General features: G+C 35.8%; 4 protein-coding genes across 7 annotated transcripts in view; 3 read left to right on the top strand and 1 right to left on the bottom strand.

Annotated features, from left to right (window-relative positions):
* Positions 1–81: 81 nt before the first annotated feature.
* LOC6645806 (39S ribosomal protein L2, mitochondrial) lies at positions 82–1,193 on the top strand. The gene is made up of 2 exons (XM_002068557.4): positions 82–621; positions 686–1,193. Exons 1-2 carry the CDS (start codon positions 153–155, stop codon positions 1,102–1,104), a joined length of 888 nt encoding a protein of 295 aa, XP_002068593.1. The 5' UTR covers positions 82–152; the 3' UTR covers positions 1,105–1,193.
* LOC6645871 (ubiquitin fusion degradation protein 1 homolog) lies at positions 1,121–2,382 on the bottom strand. The gene is made up of 2 exons (XM_002068556.4): positions 2,140–2,382; positions 1,121–2,077 (listed from the first exon to the last, which is right to left on the bottom strand). The coding sequence occupies exons 1-2, from the start codon at positions 2,264–2,266 to the stop codon at positions 1,227–1,229; spliced, it is 978 nt and encodes a 325-aa protein (XP_002068592.1). The 5' UTR covers positions 2,267–2,382; the 3' UTR covers positions 1,121–1,226.
* A 91-nt stretch (positions 2,383–2,473) lies between these two features.
* Positions 2,474–13,988, top strand: LOC6645868 (sodium-dependent phosphate transporter 2). Of its 2 annotated transcripts, XM_047012341.1 has the most exons (7): positions 2,474–2,569; positions 8,758–8,843; positions 10,358–10,410; positions 10,479–11,805; positions 11,872–12,468; positions 12,534–13,458; positions 13,521–13,988. In XM_047012341.1, the coding sequence occupies exons 4-7, from the start codon at positions 11,613–11,615 to the stop codon at positions 13,942–13,944; spliced, it is 2,139 nt and encodes a 712-aa protein (XP_046868297.1). In that variant the 5' UTR covers positions 2,474–2,569; positions 8,758–8,843; positions 10,358–10,410; positions 10,479–11,612; the 3' UTR covers positions 13,945–13,988. The 2 variants fall into 2 exon arrangements, with proteins under 2 accessions (XP_046868297.1, XP_002068591.1); XM_002068555.4 differs by lacking the exon at positions 8,758–8,843.
* Positions 13,989–16,197: 2,209 nt separating this feature from the next.
* The window catches only part of LOC6645865 (probable serine/threonine-protein kinase yakA), a 38,659-nt gene continuing 31,302 nt past the window's right edge, over positions 16,198–23,554 (top strand). For 2 of the 3 annotated variants that reach the window (XM_023177601.2, XM_002068552.4), the window contains exon 1: positions 16,202–16,309. The gene's annotated coding sequence lies outside the window, so the exon portion shown is untranslated. Of the gene's footprint in view, positions 16,310–23,554 lie in introns of all 3 variants that reach the window. The other variant, XR_002724205.2, reaches the window with a different exon arrangement.

Below are 23,554 nucleotides of genomic sequence, written 5' to 3'. Positions count from 1 at the left end.
TTAGAGCTGGAACCCCATCGATAGCATTGATGTTTCCTCCAAAAGCAATCGAAAACATCAATGTGGTTTCTGTTTTTTTGCCATCTCTAATACAAATTCTTCAGCCGTTCCACGGTTTTGTAACAGTTTTGAGTTGAATTAAATGAACAAAAATGCAAAATCTTACCCGCCTGTTTAACTGTTCACTTACGTTGCAACCACAGCGGGTTGTGGCGCCAGTTGCCCTGCAACAGCTGCGCACCAAAACAAAAGTCGTCGAAAAACCGAAACCCGGAGCCGGGCAACAATTTCGCAGAATTGTTCATTTCCCTGAGGAGTATACAGTGGTGCCATTGAAAATAACACATCTAGCTGGTCGTGACCCGATCTCAGGTCGCGTGGTGGCTAAGGGCATTGGCGGTGGAATCAAGCAGCAATACCGTTGGATCAAATGGGTTCGCGATGGCCCCACAGAGGGTTCGGCGCAGGAAGAACGAGTTGTGGAGGTTCTAAACGATGGCTGCCGAACAGCCAAAGTGGCTCTGGTGGCGGTGGGCGATGAACTAAAATACATACTCGCCACGGAGAATATGAAAGCGGGCGACATTTTAAAAACTTCGAGGGTAATTCCTCGCATTCCAGGTCAGAACTCTGAGCAGTGTGTGCCATTCAGGCGTAATAACATTTGTATGCTTTTGGTTTTCAGTTCGTCCCAATGATGGGGATGCCTATCCACTCGGTGCTTTACCTGTTGGCACCCGAATTCATTGTCTGGAAAAGAATCCCAATCAGCCCTGCCATCTAATTCATGCGGCTGGAACGTTTGGCACAATTTTACGCAAATTTGATGACAAAGTAGTTGTCCAACTGCCATCCAAGCGAGAATTCGCCTTTGATCGCACTTGCATGGCGACAGTTGGAAGATTATCTAACGTCGAGCATAATAAGGAACATGTGGGTAGTGCTCAGCGGATGCGAGAGTTGGGCAACAGACCACGATCAGGTCTATGGAAGCGTAAGGAAGGCAAACATGGACGTAAAATTCGCCGCCTGCCGCCCATGACAACGATAGCTCCACCGCCGGCGGCCAAAGAGCAAGAACTACGCTTAACATTGAACCTTTGATGATAAACAAACATTGTTATATGTATATATATGCCTGTGCCTCTGGCTTTTAATATGCTACATCTAAATACATACGCTTAAAAACTATATATGTATAATTTTGTTTACTTTGTGTTTGTTATTTATTTGCGTGTCTTCTTCATCGAAAATCCTGTCCCACGGAAACTTTCCGGATCGGAACCAGCCGCTGAACCAACACCGCCACCGGTTGCGCCCTCCTCTTGAACACGATCACTAATGGGTTTAATGCTTCGATCAAATCGTAACATTCCGAATTGGAATTCATAGTCTGGCACACCGCGCGGCAAGACTTTTTTCATTACGGGAGTGTCGACTTGGCTGTCCTTCTTCTTTTTGCCATCAAGTCGAACACCGGAACCTTGGAAAGTCTCTATCACCTCTTCAAGAACGCCAGCAGTCCCTTGACCAGTCCCACTAACCTCCCCCTGGCCAGCACTCGTACCCTGGGCACCATCTCCTCCTTGACTACTGGTGCCGGTGGCTGCATGTTGTTCATTGTAACCAACGGGTGCCTCGAATTCCACATTCATGTCACATTCAATTATGCTTACTGCATTGCCTGGTCGTGTGTCTAGCACGCACAATTCATAAACTTTTTTGTTATACTTGATGGCAATAACATCGCCCTTTGTTAGACAAGCAAAATTTCGCAGGGCATTCTCTAGTACTGCCTTTGGATTGGTAATGTCCAAGAAATCTGTGCTATGTGGTTGGAATTTGGAGAAGGTTGCCACGGGTAGCGACACACTTTCAATATCCAATATATCGCCCTCTTCTAGCAACAGATTATCCATCATCCAATAAGGTAGATAGCATTTACCTTCGTCGGCTACAAACTCCAAGACTCCAGCATGTGAGGCTCGTGACTTTTTGGTATTGTTTAGCTTGAAGAGCATTGGGTATTCCACACTTAAGCGAGTTAGTGTATCAAGAGCGGACGGTGGCATGATAACTGAAATGCGATGGAGTGATTGAAATTAACGGATAGTTTTTTTCTAAATTGTATCAACATACTCTTGCCACCCTTTTCCACATCAGTCCTCTCATTTCCGGGCAGCATTGAGACTGAAAAACATTTGTAGGTGGCCTTAAAGATGCGGCCATCGGGGAACACCATATTGAATCCGTTGAACTGGAACATGTCTTGTTAGTGTTTGTTAGGTGTACGGTTAAAACTACTGAAATTTTTATTATTTGGCCTAAACAACACAATAACGAAAAGTAAATGTCATCTCACTCGATTTCGATATTTAATATCGACGTCTATCATATCGACTACAAAAAATTTATTTGCGTGTTCTTTACAGCACTATGAGAAACTCGATAACATTGCGAATTATCGATATTTTGCAAGTAAAGCCGGGTTGCTGGTGCGCGCGAGTTCGTCCCGCTTAAAAATAATTTCAATAAATAAAATATTGATTTGAATAGTTTTGCTATACAAGTGAGTACAGACACCAGCAGCTGCATTAGCAGCGTAGAATAAATTTTTTTACCACTTTAAGAGTAATTGAAATCAAGTATAGAAGATTTACTTGGGCAATAGGAAAAGTTTGATACATTTTGCCTTATCCTTGTGTATCCTGGAAGTCTGGCTGGCGCCGCGTGTTTTTTTTTCACTTTTTTTTTTTGCCAACCCGCGTGGGTGTATGGTATGTGAATATGTATTGTGTTGCGTGTGTGTGTGTGTGTGTATGCATGTAATTGCAGTGATTTTCAATTGACGAATTTTATTTAAAAACAATATTTAAAAAAGAAACAAATTTTGTGTGCGTCTAGAAAAATCAATAAACTGTATTATACAAAGTGTGTGTGTGGTGGCAGGGAGAAGAATAAAGATAGGTGGGCGGTTGGGAGTGTGATAGGTAGGGTGGTATAAGACTTGTCATATATACAAATTGGTAATTTTATTTCACAAATTATTCCAAATTTTCCCCAGCTGTAATTCTTTGGTACAGTTGGCTGCAGTTTGACATTCACTGTAAAAATCCTGTGCAGCTGTTTTTCAAGTTTGTTGTTGTAGCGTCGCAGCTGGCTGCAGCAGCATCAGCCACAGTCACAACAGCAACAACAACAAGAAGCTACTCTATATTCCCTGCGCACACTCCACTTTCCTCTCACAACACGCCTATGCCCCGTTATTATTCGCTCATCTTCTCTCGCACATTCCAGACAGACGTAGACCAATGTCACGATGCCCTCTAAAAAGACACTTGCCGCAGCATGATTCACTAGCTACATCTATTTAGATTGACCACCCACCCAACCAACCACCCACCGCGACCTATGGACTCCTCCTCCAGAACCTTAAAGTCCATTTCACTTTTGGTTTTTTTTTTTTTGCTTTTACAGCTTCCCCGAAATTTTTGTTCTTTTTTCCATCGGTATTATTTCATATCTATAACCACTGTGCACTCTGCGTGCCGTAATGTATTGTACAAATCAAATGAAAAGGAGAGCAGCCAAAAAAAAAGAGGAGATAGAAAAAAAACTTTTTGCCTGTTTTTTTCTTTTGCTGGTTGTTGCGTACAGTTTAGCCGCCTTAAAACTAAATATAACCAAAAATTGAACATGCAAAATAGAAGCGACAAAAAAATGCAAGTGAAATTCGAATTTCGAATTGTTGTGCGAAAATTGCAATTATTTACAAACATACATACATGTACATATGTATGTGTATATACAAACATGCGCGTATACATACATACATACATACATATAATAAATGTATAGAACATTTCCATATTTCATTTCCTTACGCTTACGTCAAACAATAGAGAACGCTAAGAATGTATGTATGTATGTACATATGTACAATTTCCAATTGCAAAATTTCCATGAGCTTAATTGGGGGAGACGCTCAACGATACCCTGCATCCTTTTTCCTTTTCATTGGCTTTGTTGTCTGCGATAGTATACCATAGAAAAAAGCTAAAGTTATGGACATCCTTTGTATGTACATATACACACATCTATACATACATATGTACATATATTGAATAATAAACTTTGTCCTTAATATAAGCTTATGTACCTTTTCTTACCTTTTGTGTGTCATCCTCTTCCTAGTCAAAAAATAGAATGATGCTGATTGATCCTTTAAAGAAGTTAAAACAGGATTAAGTATTGCATCTACAAATGTACATCCTTACATACATTTGTATGTGGACTTATAAAATACATAGCAAGATAGAAAATTTTAGTTTTTGAGGTGTCAAATCGGTCATATTGTTAGGAAAATTTATCTCGGCTATTAAAATTATCCTCATACCAGTTTAAGAAGCCAAATATTCGCCCTCAGAGGTGGATTGCAAAATTTTCCTTTCCAAGGATCTGCTAGAATTCTTATGGTAAAGCACAAGTCGTGTTAGATCATTAGTTAGTCATACATGTATACTCCCTTCGCCTTCATTTCGTAAAGGGTATATAAAGTGGCAAGAAATTTCTGCAAGAAATGTTATCATTTGTTTGGAGGGTAAACAAAATATGGACCAGCAGCAGCAGCAGCGGTGGGCGGTTGGAAACGGTGGCAACCCCACAAGGTCGTGCAGGCTAAAACGAAGAGAAGCACCTGAAATAAAATCTAATTTCATAGCTAATTATTTTTCAACATCATTTCGGTGACTCTAAGACTGTAGGTTATTGTATTTATTATTTTTTTGTGTATTGCTGCTTTCTGATGAATTTTTTCTTCTCAATTGGTTTAAAATATCTGGTTATTACCGGCTTGGCTCTCTTTCTGCTTCACATCCCAATTTCGTTTCGAGTTTATTGTTGTTGTTATTGTTGTTGGGTATTCTCTCTCCTTACAGCTCTGTTGCTAGGCGGGTTGAACGGACATCATTTTTATGTATGTATGTGCATATGTATGTATGTATGTATATGTATTGTAAATGTTGGTTTTGTTTCCATAAGAAATTCAATGCGAGAACTTAATGCTTTGTTGTTGTTTTCGGCGCCGTCAAATACGTTTGTGTGTGTGTGTGTGTGTGTGTACATATGTTTTTTCTTTTCTTTCAACGTTTGCTTGTTTCGTCCATGTTTGCTGCTGCCCCCGCACGTTTTTCTTTATATATTAGCCGATAAACAAGCTCTTTCTCGTGTTTAACAATAACTAAAAAAAACTGTAAACAAAACGACAAAAACAATAAGCTAAAATTTCACATTAATCAAAACACTCATATGATCATGTTTAGCTAACGGCACTAACCATAGAATACATAGATGCGTCAAACTCAAGATTTTTTGATTACAAACGCTAGCCTGAGTCTGGAACCCCAGAGAACTTCGGCAAAAGCCGAACAGCCTAGAACCCCAGAGAGCGGCCGCAGCGAGAGCGAAAACCGTCCGCTCGCAGCAGTGTCGCTACGCATCGAAAATAATTCAGTCTGCCACAGATCGCAGAACGATGAACGCATGTCTGTGTCGCTGTGTTCTCGTTTTGCATATGTAGTTGTACACTCGTCGGTACATGCTCAGGCTTCGTAGTGTGTGTGACACGTGAAGTTGTACAACATCGCATTTCAATCGCTCGCTCGCAGACTTTTTGAGTTTTCGACGAGCTAGCGACAATGCAAGAATGAGATGCGTGCTTAACTACAGAACTCGACGGCACTTCTCAAAGTGTCGACGTGGCTCTGTTGTTAGTGTGCTCGCTTGGCGATCGGGCGGCCGGGGTTCGACTCCCATCTTGGTCGAAGTTTTTCATAATGCTTTATATATTTTTTTGATACATTTTTATTTACTTTTTATACCCTTGCAGAGGGTATTAGAAAACATTTGAAACATTTTACAAACATTACAAACATCCGACCAATTTTTCTAATACCCTCTGCAAGGGTATAAAAAGTAAATAAAAATGTATCAAAAAAATATATAAAGCATTATGAAAAACTTCGACCAAGATGGGAGTCGAACCCCGGCCGCCCGATCGCCAAGCGAGCACACTAACAACAGAGCCACGTCGACACTTTGAGAAGTGCCGTCGAGTTCTGTAGTTAAGCACGCATCTCATTCTTGCATTGTCGCTAGCTCGTCGAAAACTCAAAAAGTCTGCGAGCGAGCGATTGAAATGCGATGTTGTACAACTTCACGTGTCACACACACTACGAAGCCTGAGCATGTACCGACGAGTGTACAACTACATATGCAAAACGAGAACACAGCGACACAGACATGCGTTCATCGTTCTGCGATCTGTGGCAGACTGAATTATTTTCGATGCGTAGCGACACTGCTGCGAGCGGACGGTTTTCGCTCTCGCTGCGGCCGCTCTCTGGGGTTCTAGGCTGTTCGGCTTTTGCCGAAGTTCTCTGGGGTTCCAGACTCAGGCTAGCGTTTGTAATCAAAAAATCTTGAGTTTGACACATCTATGTATTCTATGGTTAGTGCTAACGGTTTGTGTGTCCTTTCGGCTTGTCTTTCTATGCATGCCTAATCATGTTACACTTTCCACTCAGAGCTTCTCAAAAAGCTAAAGCCAAAAAAGAGAAAGAGATGGCGACATGTGAGGACACACTGATGAAAGGGTTAAACAGGAAATTGAAATAGGAAACAGGAATATTAAACATTTGAAGGACATTGTGATGTACAGTCGTCCACATTTACAGTGAAAACCCTCTTGGGCGGACATCCATATTTGTTTCATTGGAGCGAAATAGTTTTTTTTTTGTTTGTTTGTTTGTATTAATCAATAAATTAATACACCTTGTTGCACAATTCTCTTTCGCGGGATTTATTTGTGCAGTTTTCGTCTGAAAGTTTTATTTAGTCAATAGCTACTTTGCAGCTGTTTTCTATTATTCTGTTGTATTCTATTCGTACGGGCGTTAGTAATACACACACACACATGCATATGTATGCATGCATGTACATATATTCTTGCACGTGCTTGTTAATTATTTGTTCAGGTAAGCATTTCTCACAAATGATTTTGAAACTGCTATTAGCTTTGCGCTCCATTGATCAAAGGAGGCAGAAAGAGGAAGAGGGGTAGGGTAGGGTAGGGGGTGGATTAAAGTTTGTACGAAAAATGAGTGGGGTTGTTTTAATGTGCAAAAGTGGATGTTGATGACGACCTTGAACTTGTCAAGGTTTGGTGTTTTACCAACCACCATATTTACCACCCTATCTGACAACAACAAGTGGAATTGTTGGCCCAGGGGCTGGCTTTAACGGTAAAAACAAACGAACAAACGAACGAGCGAACGAACGAATATTGTTGTATGTAGTATGTATGATTGGTTGGTTGGTTGGTTGTTAGCAAAAAGTTTTAAATAAAAACTTCACAAAGGAATCGCTGGCAAAATTGGAATCAATATTAAATGCAATTTTGCAACAAGCCAATGTCAAGGTTGCCAATGACGATAGTGCATAGTAGGTAAATCAGCATTTTCATTTACGACCACTGCCACCACCCCACCCCCTGCCTACTTCCCGTTTAATCGCCCCACCTCAGTCGGTGTCCGCCTATCACACTCTGCTGCACTCGAATTCAATCCATTTTCCATTTCCCAACTACATGGTATAAGGCATGGCATGGCAGAGGCATAGCATGTCATGGCATGAGTCTATTTTCTATCTTTCTCTCTCGCTTACTCTTTCTTTAGTTCTGTTAATTCCAATTATAGACCCATTTCGTAATGCAATAACTGTAATTTATTGCAGGAATGAAATTGCATGAGCTAGTGCAGTGCGGAGAGAGCAGAGTGATTGTCAAACTGTAGGAAGCATATTATTAATATTAATAATATTTTTTTTTTTTTAAATAATTTGTGTTGCCTTCGAGCAATGTTTGACTTAAATTTCAAAAAGGTTGTAATCTAACCATATAACACCAACAGATTTTGGCTTTGCCAAACTTTTTTTGCTTTATTTACAATTCCCAACTAGTTTTAGGGTTAAAGACATGGTATGGCCATTGCAATTCTGGAGTTCTTTAGCAAAGTCGGCTAAAGAGACAACATGCTCACCTATTTGGCGTTGCCTTTGAAATAATCTTATTTTGGAAGATTGACCACAAGCTAGTTTAATGCAAGGTTTGAATTAATAATAATTTATTACTTACATAAGGGTAACCCCTGTAATCTGAAAATGTAAGCAATATATCCTTATATATTAGCTACCCTGCAGGACTAATGGGTTATCTTTCACACAGATGATTTGTCCTTCATTATACTAGTTGTCTTACAATGTTTATTAGGAGTGCAGTCTGACAAAATGACACTTAGAAACTATTCTTTTAAAAATATAGTTTTATATTTTTACTTTGTTGGGAGACTTTAACGTAGATTGTTATGTATGTAAGTAGGTTATGGCAACCTCTATACAATTTATCGCACGACCATTACGACCTCTAAGTAAACGTTCTAGGGTGGTGACCCTTCGATAGTAAACTTGTGTGTATAAACGTGAGAAATATCAAATATGTTGTAAAGAGAAAAGGGCTAACACGCTGAATGAGCTGGGTGAGCAAGGTAAATAAAGTTAGTGGTGAAATAGACACTCAATCAACAAATAAACCAACCAACCACCCACCCAAACAACCACCCACTCATGGAATTATGGAAATTTCCTTATTTTATTTTATTTTATTTTTTTTCTTATTTGGTTTTTGTTTTTTTTTGTTTTTAGCGCTGTTCTTAGACGTCAGCTAAGGAAGCATGAAGGAAACATGAAGCCTCATGACCTTGTTGGCTAAGACATTGCCCTGATTATATGTATGTATGCATACTTTCCTCCTTTTAGCTCTCCTTTGTCCTTCTTAAGGACAACAATAGTTTTTGTTTCGTATGTGTTTTATAAGATTCTTGATTTTCATAATGAACCTTTAATTATGGCATACTTATTGTTTAAATTGTTGGAATACACAAGAGCAAAATGAACTTAAATTAAAAGCTATTGATTCATTAAGGTGATGCACATGCCATAAGATTGTTTGATACATATGTGTGTACATGCATGATATAGTATATTGTTCTATATCAATGAATAGAGCAATAACAACATCAACTAACAATCAACAAATAGACAATTACCATTTCAATTGTGAACATTTTCTTTAGAATTGGCGGGCAATTCATTTCATTTGAATAACCAATTGGGAGGGAAAAACTCTTAATCACCTAATGATTATGGGTGGAGAGACGCCCGGTAGAATTTGTTGTTTTTTTTTAACCGATTCTAACCGGTTAATTGCAGATTTTGTACACGCAAATCAAATGGAAAAATTAAAAATTTGCCATGTGATGATTTTCAATTGGATTTTTCCTGCGTGCACACAAATCAAAACGGTTTCCAGTTGCGCTGCTTAACGTTCAAGTGCGGTTTTTATTATCGCTAAACATATGTACGAACATATGTTTATACTTAAAAAAAAATATAAATGAAATTGTGAGAAATATGTGATAAATATTTGTTTTAACTTTTACAACATGTTTCGTCACACAGCGCAAATTGTAGAAAAAGTTACATTTTTTAATACGAAAAATCCATTTAGAAGTGAAAATCTTATTTTATCAGTGGTTTCATAAAAATAACTCTACATTCTTATGACTTAATCAGTTAATGCTTTGCAAAAATCTAAAGGAATCTAAAAGATTGATAAGCTTCGAAAAAAACAAAGACAAACAGAATCTTAACAAAAAGTTAATTATATTTATCTATTATATTAGTTACATCTCTCCTATCTGTAAGTCCTTTTAAAAACAGATCTAAAAACGTAAAATGGTGGAAAATTATTCCTTAAAGTATGGAATATGTGTTAAAAGAATGGATTTTTTGAAATTATAAAGAACTTTTTGAAAAAAAAAACAAACAAAAAACAAACAATACGTATTATTTTTGAGACAGTTGATAAGAAGCATGGGCGGATCTAGGACTGTGAAATGGGAGAAATAAACTCCTTTAAGTATCAAATAGGATGAAAATGTTCAAAATTTTCAAAGAGTCAATAAATTTTTGTATGCCTTGTAACTTAAAAATTGTGTACAAGCAGAATTTTCCAAAAACTTATTTATATGTTTCAAAAATCGAATTCTCGGTAAGCTTATTGCATACTTTAGGGAGCAAATTTCCCTCATTTCCCCCGTCAAAATCCGCCTATGATAAGAAGTCATTGAAAAAGTTCTTTATAAGGCCAATTCTTGCACTGGCTATAGCATACTTTAGTGGGCAAACTCTGTCCTTTGACTTTCATGAAATTGTATTTTTTAAATTTGTTTTACTATTCTAGACATGGTGAATGATTCTCTGTGGTGGATGCAAATATACTGTCCTAAACGTCAGGTGAGATTTCAATGGAATAAAAAATCATTTCCTTTCGCATTATTTATTATTTACAATTCTATTTACAGTTTAACAATAACTCGACAACAATTAACTCCTATTCAACATAACAAGAAACTTAACAACAACAACAACAAAACACTAATTCCGCTTACTCAACAACAAACACCATCCAATTGATTATTGTTTTAATCCAAGCAACTAAAAACAAAGGATTAAAAACTTTTTAAAAGCAAACATCAACAACAACAACAACAAAGTGGAATTGGTATAATCAACAACGAGCTTGAGAAATTGCGTCTACAACAACAACAACTACCAACAGAAAAAGCTTAAAGCCGTTAAGATAGAGAGTCTGTAAGAGAGATAGAGAAAGAGAGATTGAGTTTTATTTTATATTTGTATGTGTGCATGTGAGAGTTTAATTTCTGTGGTGAATTATAAAAATAGGTTTTAACATTATTAATTATTGCATACTTTTAGGCAGTTAGAAGTTTCAGTCCCAGTGTGACAGAAGGAAGAAAGCTTCAAAGAAAGAAACAAGAGAAAGACAGAGTGAGAGAGAGAACGAGATAGAGAGAGAGAGAGAGAGAGAGGCTTCACAAATCCCAGGGTATTTTAGTTACTTACATTTTGCATTTTCGGCAAGTTGTACTTCAATTTTCAATTATGAAAATAACAACAATGAAGTTTAAGCGCAAATATGGCTGTTTAGAGAATATTTGAAAAGAATTTCTCAATTTATTAACTAATTAAGATTTTTTTTGTTTAGTTTTTGCATTCGACTATCGGTTTAATTATTACGTAGTATTTGTATAAGTTCCCAAAACTTTATTTTTGCACAACAAAACTCGAAAAACAAATATTATCCCAATCATTACCTACCTCTTCATCAGAAATTCAGAATCAATTTGTTAAACCTTCACCATCTTCACCCACACCACCCCAACAGGTTTTTTCGTTTTGCACATTTTTAATCAGTTTTAGTGTGTGAGAAAGAGAGAGGGAGAGAGCATAGAAAGCGTACAATATATTTAGTTAGTTTGCAGCGAGAGATATATACCCATATATATATCTTTATAGCGAAAGAGTGATAGGGTTTGATTTATATATATATATATATAGGAAAGTTTTGGGTGTGTTTTTTTTTCGTTTGTTTGTGTTTGTGTTGTTGCTGGTAGTAGTTGCTTCAGCACACAAACATGGATCCCTATTCGCCGGAATTACTATGGATGGTCGTTATTGGCTTTATAATAGCCTTTATCCTGGCCTTTGGCATTGGAGCAAATGACGTGGCCAATTCGTTTGGAACTAGTGTTGGATCCGGTGTCTTAACCATACGACAAGCCTGCATTTTGGCCACCATTTGTGAAATTTCTGGCGCCGTTCTAATTGGTATGTGTGTGAGAGTGTGTAAATCCTACATAAATTTACTTATTTTGTTATTTTTTTTTTGTATAGGTTACAAGGTATCGGACACGATGCGCAAAGGCATTCTGGAAGTGGGCATGTATGAGGGATCCGAGGATGTGCTAATGCTTGGCTGTGTGGCCGCTTTGGCCAGCAGTGCTATATGGCTGCTATTGGCGACTTTTCTGAAATTGCCCATTTCGGGTACGCACAGTATTGTTGGATCGACCATTGGTTTCTCATTGGTAGCACGCGGCGTCGAGGGTTTAAAATGGTCGACACTGGGCACCATTGTCGGTTCATGGTTCATTTCGCCGGTGATGAGTGGCATTGTGAGCATTCTACTATTTCTGGCCATACGTCGTTTCATTTTGAGCGCTCAGGAGCCATTGAAGGCTGGATTCCGTTCGTTACCCATATTCTATGGTGTGACATTCTTCATTAATGTGATAAGTGTTGTCCTGGATGGACCGAAATTATTGTATATGGATAATATACCCACTTGGATAGCCATTAGTGTCAGTGTGGGCTTGTCCCTGGTGGTGGCACTGCTTACCCAGCTGGTGGTTGTCCCATTGCAACGTCGCAAGATTGCCAAACGTTTGCGAGCCGAGAATCCAGTTAAATTCAATTTCGAGGACTCTGTCGGTAAGTAGAGGTTGCGCTTCTTTTACACATTGGATTATAAAATTTGTTATGTTACACACACACAGAATCATCGCCATCTGGCAGTCCCAAGAAACAGCAACGTCGTCCTTTATCGTTAGTTAGCGAGGGCAAACCTCTGCCTGCCATTGCTGAGATCACGGAACTGGTTTCCTTAAGCGACAACTCACCGAAAACCTTTAAATTGGCTCCATTTGGCTTATCGGCTAAAAATAATAATGCTCCTGCCGATGATTATAAAATAGATCCTCAATTGATTAAGAAGGCCGAGGATCTGTTGGGAAAAGCCAGCTTGGATAATACTGATCTGACAGTTACCAGTCTAAATTTCATCGATGAGCAGCAGCAGCAACAACAACGCCAAAATGGACGCAAGCTTCAAGAGTGCTTTAAGCATGTCCAATCGCCCAAAGAGGAGCACAAACAACCTCAGCCACAGCAACAACAGCAGCAATCATTGCCACCGCCGCAGCAACAGCAACAACAACAACAACAACAACAACAGGTTGGCAGCGGTGGCACTGTATCTAACAACAATTTGCAAGTGGTGGAAAGTGCTGCCAGTCTCGATCTTATGATCAATTCTACATTATCGCCCAACTCCAGCAAGGTGCCATTGATCGAGAGCAAGGAAGCACTCAATGAACAGGACGATGAATTCAAAGGGTCAGCCGGACGTCGTGTTAGCAATGGCGAAGAGACACCAGAGATTTCCATGCTCTTCTCGTTTCTGCAAATATTAACCGCCACCTTTGGCAGCTTTGCCCATGGCGGCAACGATGTGAGCAATGCAATTGGACCACTTATCGCCCTGTATATGATTTATTGCGAGGGTTCGGTACTGCAACGTGCAGAAAGTCCTATTTACATCCTAATCTACGGTGGTATTGGCATCTCAGTGGGACTCTGGCTATGGGGAAGGCGTGTTATTGAAACTATTGGCAACGATTTGACAAAGATTACCTCATCGACGTAAGTCAGCGATAGGATTATAGCTTCCAAGAAGTTAAGTAAATATTTTTGTTCTTTTTCAGTGGCTTTACTATTGAAGTTGGCGCTGCTATTACCGTTTTATTGGCCAGCAAAATCGGATTGCCCATATCGACAACACATTGCAAAGTTGGCTCAGTAGTTTTTGTTGGCCATGTGAGTGCTTCAGGACGCAAGAAGAGTCAGAAAAAGCAAGAGGGCAAGCAGCACAAAAAATCAAAGCAACAGCAAACTCCAGTTGAGAATGGTAAACCTATGGCTGAAGCAGCAGCAACAGCAGTAGCAGCAACAGAACAACCAGCACAAGCAAAAGATCCCTCCACAATGGTTGATGGCAGTGTCGATTGGCATTTGTTCCGGAATATTGCCTATGCCTGGATAGTAACTGTGCCCGTTACTGCGCTCCTTAGCGCTGGCATAATGTATGTCCTCTGCCTGATGGCCGTTGACGATTTGGGGCACACTTAAAGCCCGGACACTAGACAGTAATTATGGGCTTGCCATTCAATTATTAATTGTAGAAGCAAACAAACACACACACATACATACACTATGGGGAAAAAAAAAACCAAAAACAAAAGCAAAGTAATGCAAAAAAAAAAAAAAAAAACAAAAACCGAAAACAAAACTTACTCGCCTAACTAATTACAAAAAGAAAAAACAAGTAAAAAGGCAAACACACAAAATACTAAAAACCTACAAAGAGAAAACGTAATTACAGCAACAACAAAACAATTGTACTTAGCGCATATATTTATATTTGATTTTACATCAAGTCCCTCAAGCCTTTCGTGATGAAATTTATATGTATGTAACTCTTTTTTTTAGTTAACAATTTTTCGATTTTAATTTGGATATTAATTTTCTAAATGCAGAGCATTTGATTGTTACAAAACAAAAAAAAAAAAACCAAAACACACACAAAAAGAAAAAAACAAAAAACAAAAACTCAAGAAAAATAGAATCTCAAATTAAATTACTGGTTGGCACTTTTTTTTTTTCTCCTACCACCAGTCTTTCAATAGACAGAAGCTGAGTAAATTATTTAAATAAACTACAAAACTATCTACCAATAAACAAATTTATAATTTCTAACTTATTTGGTTTTTTTTCTGTTTGTTTGGTTTAAGTTTTCTTTAATTCATTTTCCAACATTCCAGAGTCTTTTGCCATACCATACCATAATATATACATATATAACAAAATACAAATTCTCACTAGTTGGACTTAATTTATAAATTTCATTAACTCTGATTATTATGCCATTGGAAAAGTGAGCATCAAAAATATTTGACTATTTGCATATGTGTATGGAAAATAAAAACTACAAGTTATTGAATGTATACATATATGTCTAAGCGTTTCGTTTATTTCCAGAATCTACTTACAATTGTTGATTTTTCAATTCAATTGTGGTTATATATTTAGTAATGAAGTTTGGAATTGGCAGAGGTTTTAAGAAAAGTTGGATTGATGGTATTTAAAGTTAATTGAAGGATAACAGTAAAGTATTAGACAGTCGAAACTAAACGAGATTTTTCAAATTTTATTATAGCTCAAAAATTGTCCTCGTTGTAAGCATTTTTGAGCTATGGGACATTCGACAAATCTCGGAAAGCCAAAAATCTCATATTCAAGAAAAAAAGGAACTTAAGAAAGACTTAATATTTGAAAGATATAAAACTCTTCATAGACTTTAAAAAGACTTTTACAAAATAAAACTCTTGCTGGACTTTAAAACGACTTTTACAATATCCCACAAAATAATTCCCAAGCAGTGTATTTACACTAATAAATACTTTTCAGCATTGCTTATTGTTCATTAAACTCAAGTTTGCAAACAAATTAAATAGTATTTAATGTCAAGAAATATTTTTCACATTATATTTAACACTTTCCATGAAAAATTTCAATTGCACATTTGTTTTTGTTTCTAAACAAAATATAAATATTAATTTTGACTTGATGCCCTAAACATATACTTATAACAAATTTTATTATTGAATTTAATTAAATTTAACACAAGAGCACTATAAAAGGATTTGTTTTGTCTAATAATTAAAAAAATCCATGTAACCAAAATCGTTTCCAATTGGCGCCACATTTAAAAACGGACTGTTAACCGTTACTGTTAATAAGCGCACTCATGTCAGACCTTAGGACTTTTACTCAGCCTTAGGACTTTTACGTAGACCTTAGCACTTTTTACCATGCACCCATAAGGTGAATGGTGTATTAAGGTCGCTCAAATGTATGTAACAGGCAGAAGGTGGTTAAAGAACCGGTTGATATTTAACAGTCTCCATGTTAACCGCTCCTAACAGAAAAATGTTAAAAACAATTTCAAAAAGCCACAAAGATTAACAACAACAACAATAAACAACAACAACAACAACAACAATGGGAAGGGAGAGAGAGAGGAAAAAAAAACAACAGTTGAGTTAGTTGAGTTTTGAGCTTCGAGCCGTTTGGTTGACTGATTTTTCGTTAGCGCGTGAATTTCTATCTTGTATCTTGTATCTTAACCTGTAATGCCTGCGCGCGCCTTTTCGTCTAATGCCAACTTGAACTGAAATTGAAATTTTAAAAAAATTATTGTCGCAAACTATTCGATACATAAATGTAAACAAATAATTCAATTGTCCCCAAAACACATCGAGTGATTTGATGAATATTTTTTTGTTTATGTTAAGTGTGTAAACAGATGTTTAATATATTTTTTTTTTTTCGATTGTAAGTCAACTTTAAAACTTTTCGTAACGAACTCGAATTTGAAATATTTTAAATTTTTGGATTTACAAAACATTGGGATTTTCGAAACAAAAGCAAAAAGGTATGATAAACAAATATTTAAATGTATCTTTAAGATTGTTCTCGTGGCTTTCAGCTTTAGCTTTCTATGCGGAATTCCGGTTGTAGTTCGTTTCCATTTCCTTTCGATCGATTCGGCCTACAAATATATAGATACATAGTGATAGATATTTACACTTACAGGTATTACTTAATTTTCTTTACTTAATCCGATTTGCGTGCATTGAACTCTTTGGCTGATGAGTTTGAGGTGTGTGTGTCTGTGTGTGTGTGTGTGTGGATGAGTGTGTGAGTCTTGCCTCATTTTGCAGTGATTTCTTGTGGTTTATGTGTCGTTATTGTTGTTGTTGTTGTTGCTGCTTCTGATTATTGTTTTCTCAATTTCGTCTTGGCATGTTCTCATTTTAGCACAAATTATTTAATGAGTTCTTCGTTTTTTTCCCTTCCTTCTTTCTTTGCTCGATTTTTGGTTTTTTTCTGTATTTTTATACCATTTTCTTGATGATTCCGAAAATAAGTGTAAATGTCAAGTTTAAAAACAAAAATAACAACAATTTTTTAATTGTAAATTAAAACCCCAACGAAATAACAATTGATAAAAAATATCTCAGTTTTTAAATACTTATCTTAGTTTTTTTTGTTATAATCTTTTAAATTAAGAAAAATTAAAATGAAATATCTAAAATCTAACTAATAAAAGAATAGAAAATCGAAATGGGAAACGGTCAATGAAACATTTTTTTAAAACAAATGAAATTAACAAAAATATTTTTGATAACATTTTGGAAAATTTTTAAGCTTTCAACGAAATCTCCATTTTTTATTGGTTTTCCAAATTTGTTTGCAATATTAAGAAATGCAAATAAAACTACAAATCAAATATCTTCTACAATAGATCGAAGTTAAAAAGGTTCTGATATCAATTAAAAGATATATGTCTTGCAAAATGCAAAATGTATTAAATTCTTCAGTTTAAAGTTAAGCTGAATGGACTGAAAGTGCTTAGAATAACTTTCAATTTAATGCTGTGATTAGATTACATTGAAAAAAAATTGATTGATGAAGGTTTTCGGTTTCCATAGGCTTAATTTATAAAGTAATTAATGTTAGTCTCTTTGTTTAATTTCCTTTTTTGCCACAAATAAAATTAAAATTTTTGTTTTAATTTTGGCTTTTTGTTTTTTGTTAGTTTGCTCAGCATGTGTGACCCATTTTGTTTCTCTTCAGTCTTTGAAATGTCTTAAGAAAACCCATTTAGCAACTTGAACAGGTGTTCCAATGGCGTTTCGATCCACAGGTAGCCTAAGCTCATTATGCAGCGCATGGCTAGCGGTATTTTTGCTTAAAAGCAATGCCGACACCAAACCCAAAACCCCAAAAATCTCAACAAAACCCAAAACTAACCGAAACAGACCCAAATCAACTTATGACTTTTGCCCATTCGCCAAATTCTGCACAGCATTCAGTAAAAGAGACAAAACGAGAGACAGAGAGAGAGAGAGACAGAGAGAACAAAAGATTCAAACTATCAAAGCCATTAACTCCTCTCTATGGGCCATAGCCAAAGCTAAGAGCCAAGAGCCAAGAGCCAAAATCCCAGAGTCGTCGACATCGAAGACCAAAAAGTCATTAAAGACAAAAATCTATTGAAAAAAATAACACGCCTTTAAAAAATATTTTCTGACCAACAAAACAAAAAAAAAACAACCAAGCAAGCATGGGGCCAAGTTGAGAGTCTCTCTGTCTCTCTCTCTTTCTTTCTGTCTAGCTCTATCTTTTTTTTCTCCTATATCTCCCTGACTGTTAATTATAAGCTTATCAGTTCATTACTAGTTAGTTTCTCCTCCTGGATGGGAGGCTTGTGCATATGGTCAGGCCAAATGGATTGGTTTGGCCTGTTTTGTTAGTTAGCTGGTTGCTTAACCCGTAATTACCAGATTCTGATTCTAATTTTCATTTCCTTGCAATCTGCACTCAATCTCTCCCTCTCTCTCTCTCTCTTTCTATCCTTTTCAATCTCTGTCTCAGTCGATCTATATAGTAATTAATTCAAAGTGCTGTGAGTTTGTAGTTATTACCAGATTCTCAAAAGTCCAGTTAAGACAACTTGTTTGGTTATTTCTTTTTGTTATGTGCATACAATAATAATGATAACCCTCGAAGCGTTTGAGCCAATTTGCCCACTTTCTCTCTACATATATAGAGAGAGGAGTGGCCTGGCCCAAAAGACACTCCTATTGCAAATCCTACTCCTCCCACCTCTTCATCTCACTCCAACCACTCCTGTCGATATATCATCAGAAATTCATTTGATTTCGATTATTTGTATATATCCATTATAAATGCCAAATTCAATTAAGCAAAATTGCACATCTTTGATTGATTTTTATCGATATATACATATGTATATATATTTTTTTATTTGGAGAAACTAAGCATGAAATGGGCATAAAATTTTCCTTCATGATTGTAATTGATAGAAATTTTCGAATTTCCATTTATGTTGATTAATTTTGATTTATCCTGTGAAAGATTTTTAAAAGATTTTAATGAAATCAAAAGGTTAATAAAGAATTTATACGTATATTTTCAAGAAATTCCTAACAAATTGTTTTTAATATTCATTTGTAAGTTCTTGTTTTCGATCATAAATAGACAATGAATTGAATAAGTCTTATGTGACAACGATAAAGTACTTAATATTAAGGATCTAATTTGTTTCAATATTTCTTTTAAGCTTTCTTTGAATATCCCTTTGAAAATGCTGCAAAGATTGTAGGATTTTGTTATTCTTAAACTTGACTTAATAAACAAAACTCTTTAGTACTTCAAATAGTTTGAAATCTGGTTAAATATTTTCAAATTGAGTTACAAAAAACCTTTAATTACTTATACTGGTTATAAAATTAGTATAAAAATTAGCTTATACTGGTTATAAAATTTTCATATGAAAATTGTTAGTTTAATTTATTTCCGGCATATAAAATATCAACCAAGTAGATAGTTAATATTCTAAAATTAATTAAACTGGCAGATTATAAGGAACTTAACGTATTAGAAACCCTAATAGACTTTTGATGGCTAAATTAAGGTGAGGGGAAATACCTCAAGTACATATATACATATAGTAATGACAGGAAATATAAACAAAATGATTAAGTAAAATTTAAAAATTGTCATTAGAAGATAGTGTAAAGAAAAAAAAATGCAAATTTTTGTGATTGTGCAATGTGTCTGAAAAAAAAAACCAAAACTTAAATCATTTTTGATAAATGCAACAGAAGTAAAAAACTAAAAATAAAAAAACCAAATGGGAAAAGAAATAAATGTGCAACTTTCTAACATGGTCAGGCTGTTTCCTGAAGCTTGATAGCTTTCCTTGAATTTTCCTTTTTTTTTTGGTTTTGGTTTTGGTTTTTCTGCGCATTATTGCTGTCCCCTGCCCGTTTTCGGCAGCAGCAGCAGCAGCCACTTGCCCTCTGCCTACAACAATCCCCCGTCCCGACACTTCAGTGTCATTGAAGTCGTTTTGGACGTTGACTGCATTTCCCACTCAAGACAACATTTCATAAAGTTTATTAAACTTTTAACCAAATTGTTAAAGCGTCGATTTGCTACGTTGTCGTGGAAGGCACCCCTCCTTCCTCTCTCTCTCTCTCTCTCTCTTCTTCTCCTATTTGGAATTCCCTCTGCATCTCTGCACCTCTCCTGCTGTGCCCCATTCACTTTTAATGCCGCTGCTGTTTGCTGTTTGCTGTAGGCGCCCCAAAACAAGTCCATCAACAATTTGGCCAGCTCACAGACCAAAACAAACCTGGCACTTGGCTCTCGTCTGGTGGCAATGGACACCAACTTCCAGCTGAAGGTGCCTAACCAATCTCTGTCTGTGTCTAGTGTGTGTGTGTGTGTGTGTGTGTGTGATTGCTGTGGACGGGGGAGTTGTCCAGCTACTTGAAAAAACATTTTCCTTGAAGTGGCCACTCCAAAACAAATTCGTCGTATAAGTACCATTTTATTTTTTCCATCTCTCTGCGTGCGTATGCAAAATTAATATTCAAATGTTTAAACTGTCAAAATGTGAAATCTATTAACCATTCATATCCTGTAAGGAAACGGTAAAAAGAAATCAAAACTCCTTCAAAATCTCATGTAATAGGAAATGATGTTGGCTATTAATTGAATAGCAAAATATAAATAAAAATATAGATATTTTTTCCTTTGATAATTGATGAGCATTGTGATCTTCATAATTCGTTTTTCAAATGTTTTTCTAAAGTCGTATTTAACAATATATGTTATTATGCAGGTTTATGTGGATATAGATAGATAAATATATGTTTATCCACAATACTTTACATTTTCCCCGATGTAATTCGAAATTGAGGAATTCGAATTTGAGAACAAGAGCATTATAGTTTGAGTAGGTCTCTTTTGAGCCACTGACTTAGGACAATTTTGTAGATACAGTGAAACCTCGATATAACGAATCTGAGGGGGATCGCAAAATTATTCGTTATATCTATTGATTCGCTATAGGTACTGAAATGTAAAACCTTAGTCCTTTCAAGGGACTTAACAAAAAATTCGTTATATTGGGTTTTTCGTTATAACGAAGTTCGTTATATCGAGGTTTCACTGTATATACAAATATGTAGGTATGGATTAATTGAAGGAAGCAGAGCCTCTCCGAGCTCTTCTTCATTTAAACTCTATGACTCTATGTATTTGAAATTTATGTTATGTTTTTTTTTTTTACAAACATTTAAGTTTTATCCCCCAAACTAAACCTCTAGATTCGCTAGAAATGGAATTCAATTCCAACCATTAGTCTCACAGGGAAACAACATCTCAGACGATGTATCTATATGTAAAAGATTTATTGTCTAATGAGCATTGACTTGATTTTGATTGATTTGATCTTTCAGCAAAGATTAAGTAAATCCACTACACTACTTTATCATCGAAGATAAATTGAATGTCCAATAAGGGATCAAATTAGGAACAAATTTCCCCGAATCTTAAAAAAATATATTCATTTCTATTCCTTTCTATACTTGCTCCCCTTTATCCTGCACTTAAGAAGGTGGATAAGGATCCTTCCTTAAATTAGGAATGTAGAAGAATAAAAAACTTTAACTCAATCATTAAATGTTTTTGAAAGTTAAAGTTTTTATTTGCATATTTTGTCTTCTCAATTAGCTTACCTAGATCTACCACATATAAAAGATGATCCAGAATAAAGATCTTTAAACCAACCATTAGTCGTTTTTGAGTCTTTATTTTCATATCGACATTGAGATCTTTGAATTTGGGCATAATTTTTAAAAAACTAAGTTATATTTAGCATAACATCCCAAAAAGGAGTCATTGAAAAATTGTTTTTAGGGTGTTTATAAGATGAAACTAACTACTAAATAAAATCTTGATAGTGCTCTGGTTTTACTTAAATGTTAGAACTCTTTAGATAGAACAAATGCCATTTATGGTCATCAGACAATTAAGGCGGTGTAATGTGGTGCAAAATGATTTTCAAGGCCTTTCGCCAACTAACTAACTAACTGAACTAAGTAAGAAACTAATTGCAATCACACTGAGTGGAGCACACACCATTAAAGATTGTGTTGAAAAGGTTACAACACTTTGAAGACTCCTTTCACTTGGCCATAAAATGTTTAAATTTATGTTGGCATATAACAAAATATACTATATGGGGGATATACATGTGTGTGTGGTAAGGGGTTCACTCATAAACCATTCTTTTCACACCACTTGGCAAGGAAACAAAAAATGTCAATGTGCATTTGACTTAATTAGGAAAACTGTTCAACAAGTGCATAAGTTACCTTAAGCAGAGAGAGAGACAATACCATCAAGAGGTAAACAACAACAATAAAAGCAACAACAACAACAATGTCTATAAACCACATTAACCGCATTTTTTCCATTCAGTCAGTTCAACCAAGTGAAGTCCAAACTGAACTAAACTGAACTGAAGTTTATGCTAAAAATTTGCATTGAAAGTTGTTTAGCTCACAGATCCAAAAGGCATTTGTGCTTGTGTGTGTGTGTCTATGTATCTGCATTCTATTGAAATGGAAAATGTGTTTTTGTTTTTTTTTTTAAGGAAACCTGAAATGAATACAATATACAGTTCAATTTTTCTTTTGAAATTTGCAAAAAGATTTGATTTTGTAATTTTGTTTTTGAAATTGTCGGAAAAGGAATGCGTTAATAATCCGTCCAGTAGTCAATTTCAAGTTATGCTTTGTGGGCGTTGCCCAGTTTGTGGTTGCAATTTTTTTTGTTGTATTTGAAACTTTCATTAAAAAATACCAAAGTGTGTGATAGGAAATTGCGCATACGCCATGGGTGTTGCTTGATATGAACTAAGCATAATTTGATTTATAGAAAATATGTATGTATGTACATACTCCACCTCAAACCTATCAAAAGATAGATTATACTTATATATTTACGCATATGTTAACCCAATTTTTAGCAAAATGTTGAATGGCAAAATGGTTCAAAACCTTTGATCAAATACTGACCTCAACTGATTTATTTATTTATTATATTTGGTTTTTTTCGTTTTTTTTCTCACTCTATACTCAGACAATATTGTGTACCAGTGCGGCGCTCTCAACCTTGTTGAGCCGAACCCAAACTGAAATCGACTTTTGTGCCAATTTTCAATGCAAATCGCATTAAGGCAAAAGCAAATGTTGCAAACGACACAAACACTAACAACAGCAACAACAACAACAACAACTAGCGGCAACTTTTGCACGCCACATAGATAATTTGTAACAATTTCTTAATGACCAAAAAGCCGAGCAAACATACATACAAAACAACAAAGTGGTTAGTAAAATGGAAATGAAATGAAATGTAATGTAATGAATAACCAGACCAAAAGACCAGACAGAGATACCAATAGAAAAAAAAAACAAAACAAAAAAGATAGAGATAGAGACAGATAGAGAGTGGTATGAACCATAAAATAAAAGTGGAGTAACAATAACAACAAGAAAACCAACAACAATATATACCGCCTCGACTTCAGATCAAGATTGGAAGACAGCCTTAACTAGCCTCTGAAATGCAAAACGATTTAATTGCATTCACTTAGATATCATAAATAAATTTACTAAACATTTTGGTACATTATGCTAATTCTAGTTAAAGATTGAGCAATTTTAAGTATATTTGTTATTTGATGTAGATGAAAACAATTTAAACCTAAACTACCCACTTTGGTATACCATAT

The sequence above is a fragment of the Drosophila willistoni genome (assembly GCF_018902025.1).
Source record: "Drosophila willistoni isolate 14030-0811.24 chromosome XR unlocalized genomic scaffold, UCI_dwil_1.1 Seg8, whole genome shotgun sequence".
In the NCBI taxonomy this organism is placed as follows: Eukaryota; Metazoa; Arthropoda; class Insecta; order Diptera; family Drosophilidae; genus Drosophila; species Drosophila willistoni.
This window is presented reverse-complemented; position numbering and strand designations above follow the sequence as displayed.

What these genes read in the sequence shown, in the direction of transcription:
- LOC6645806 (XM_002068557.4), top strand. Translation starts at nt 153, where the DNA reads ATGCAAAATCTTACCCGCCTGTTTAACTGTTCACTTACGTTGCAACCA. An exon ending in GGTAATTCCTCGCATTCCAG is followed by an intron (nt 622 to 685) that starts GTCAGAACTCTG and finishes TTTGGTTTTCAG; the next exon opens with TTCGTCCCAATGATGGGGAT.
- LOC6645871 (XM_002068556.4), bottom strand. Translation starts at nt 2,266, where the DNA reads ATGTTCCAGTTCAACGGATTCAATATGGTGTTCCCCGATGGCCGCATC. An exon ending in TGTGGAAAAGGGTGGCAAGA is followed by an intron (nt 2,078 to 2,139) that starts GTATGTTGATAC and finishes ATCGCATTTCAG; the next exon opens with TTATCATGCCACCGTCCGCT.
- LOC6645868 (XM_002068555.4), top strand. Translation starts at nt 11,613, where the DNA reads ATGGATCCCTATTCGCCGGAATTACTATGGATGGTCGTTATTGGCTTT. An exon ending in CAATTTCGAGGACTCTGTCG is followed by an intron (nt 12,469 to 12,533) that starts GTAAGTAGAGGT and finishes ACACACACACAG; the next exon opens with AATCATCGCCATCTGGCAGT. An exon ending in ACAAAGATTACCTCATCGAC is followed by an intron (nt 13,459 to 13,520) that starts GTAAGTCAGCGA and finishes GTTCTTTTTCAG; the next exon opens with TGGCTTTACTATTGAAGTTG.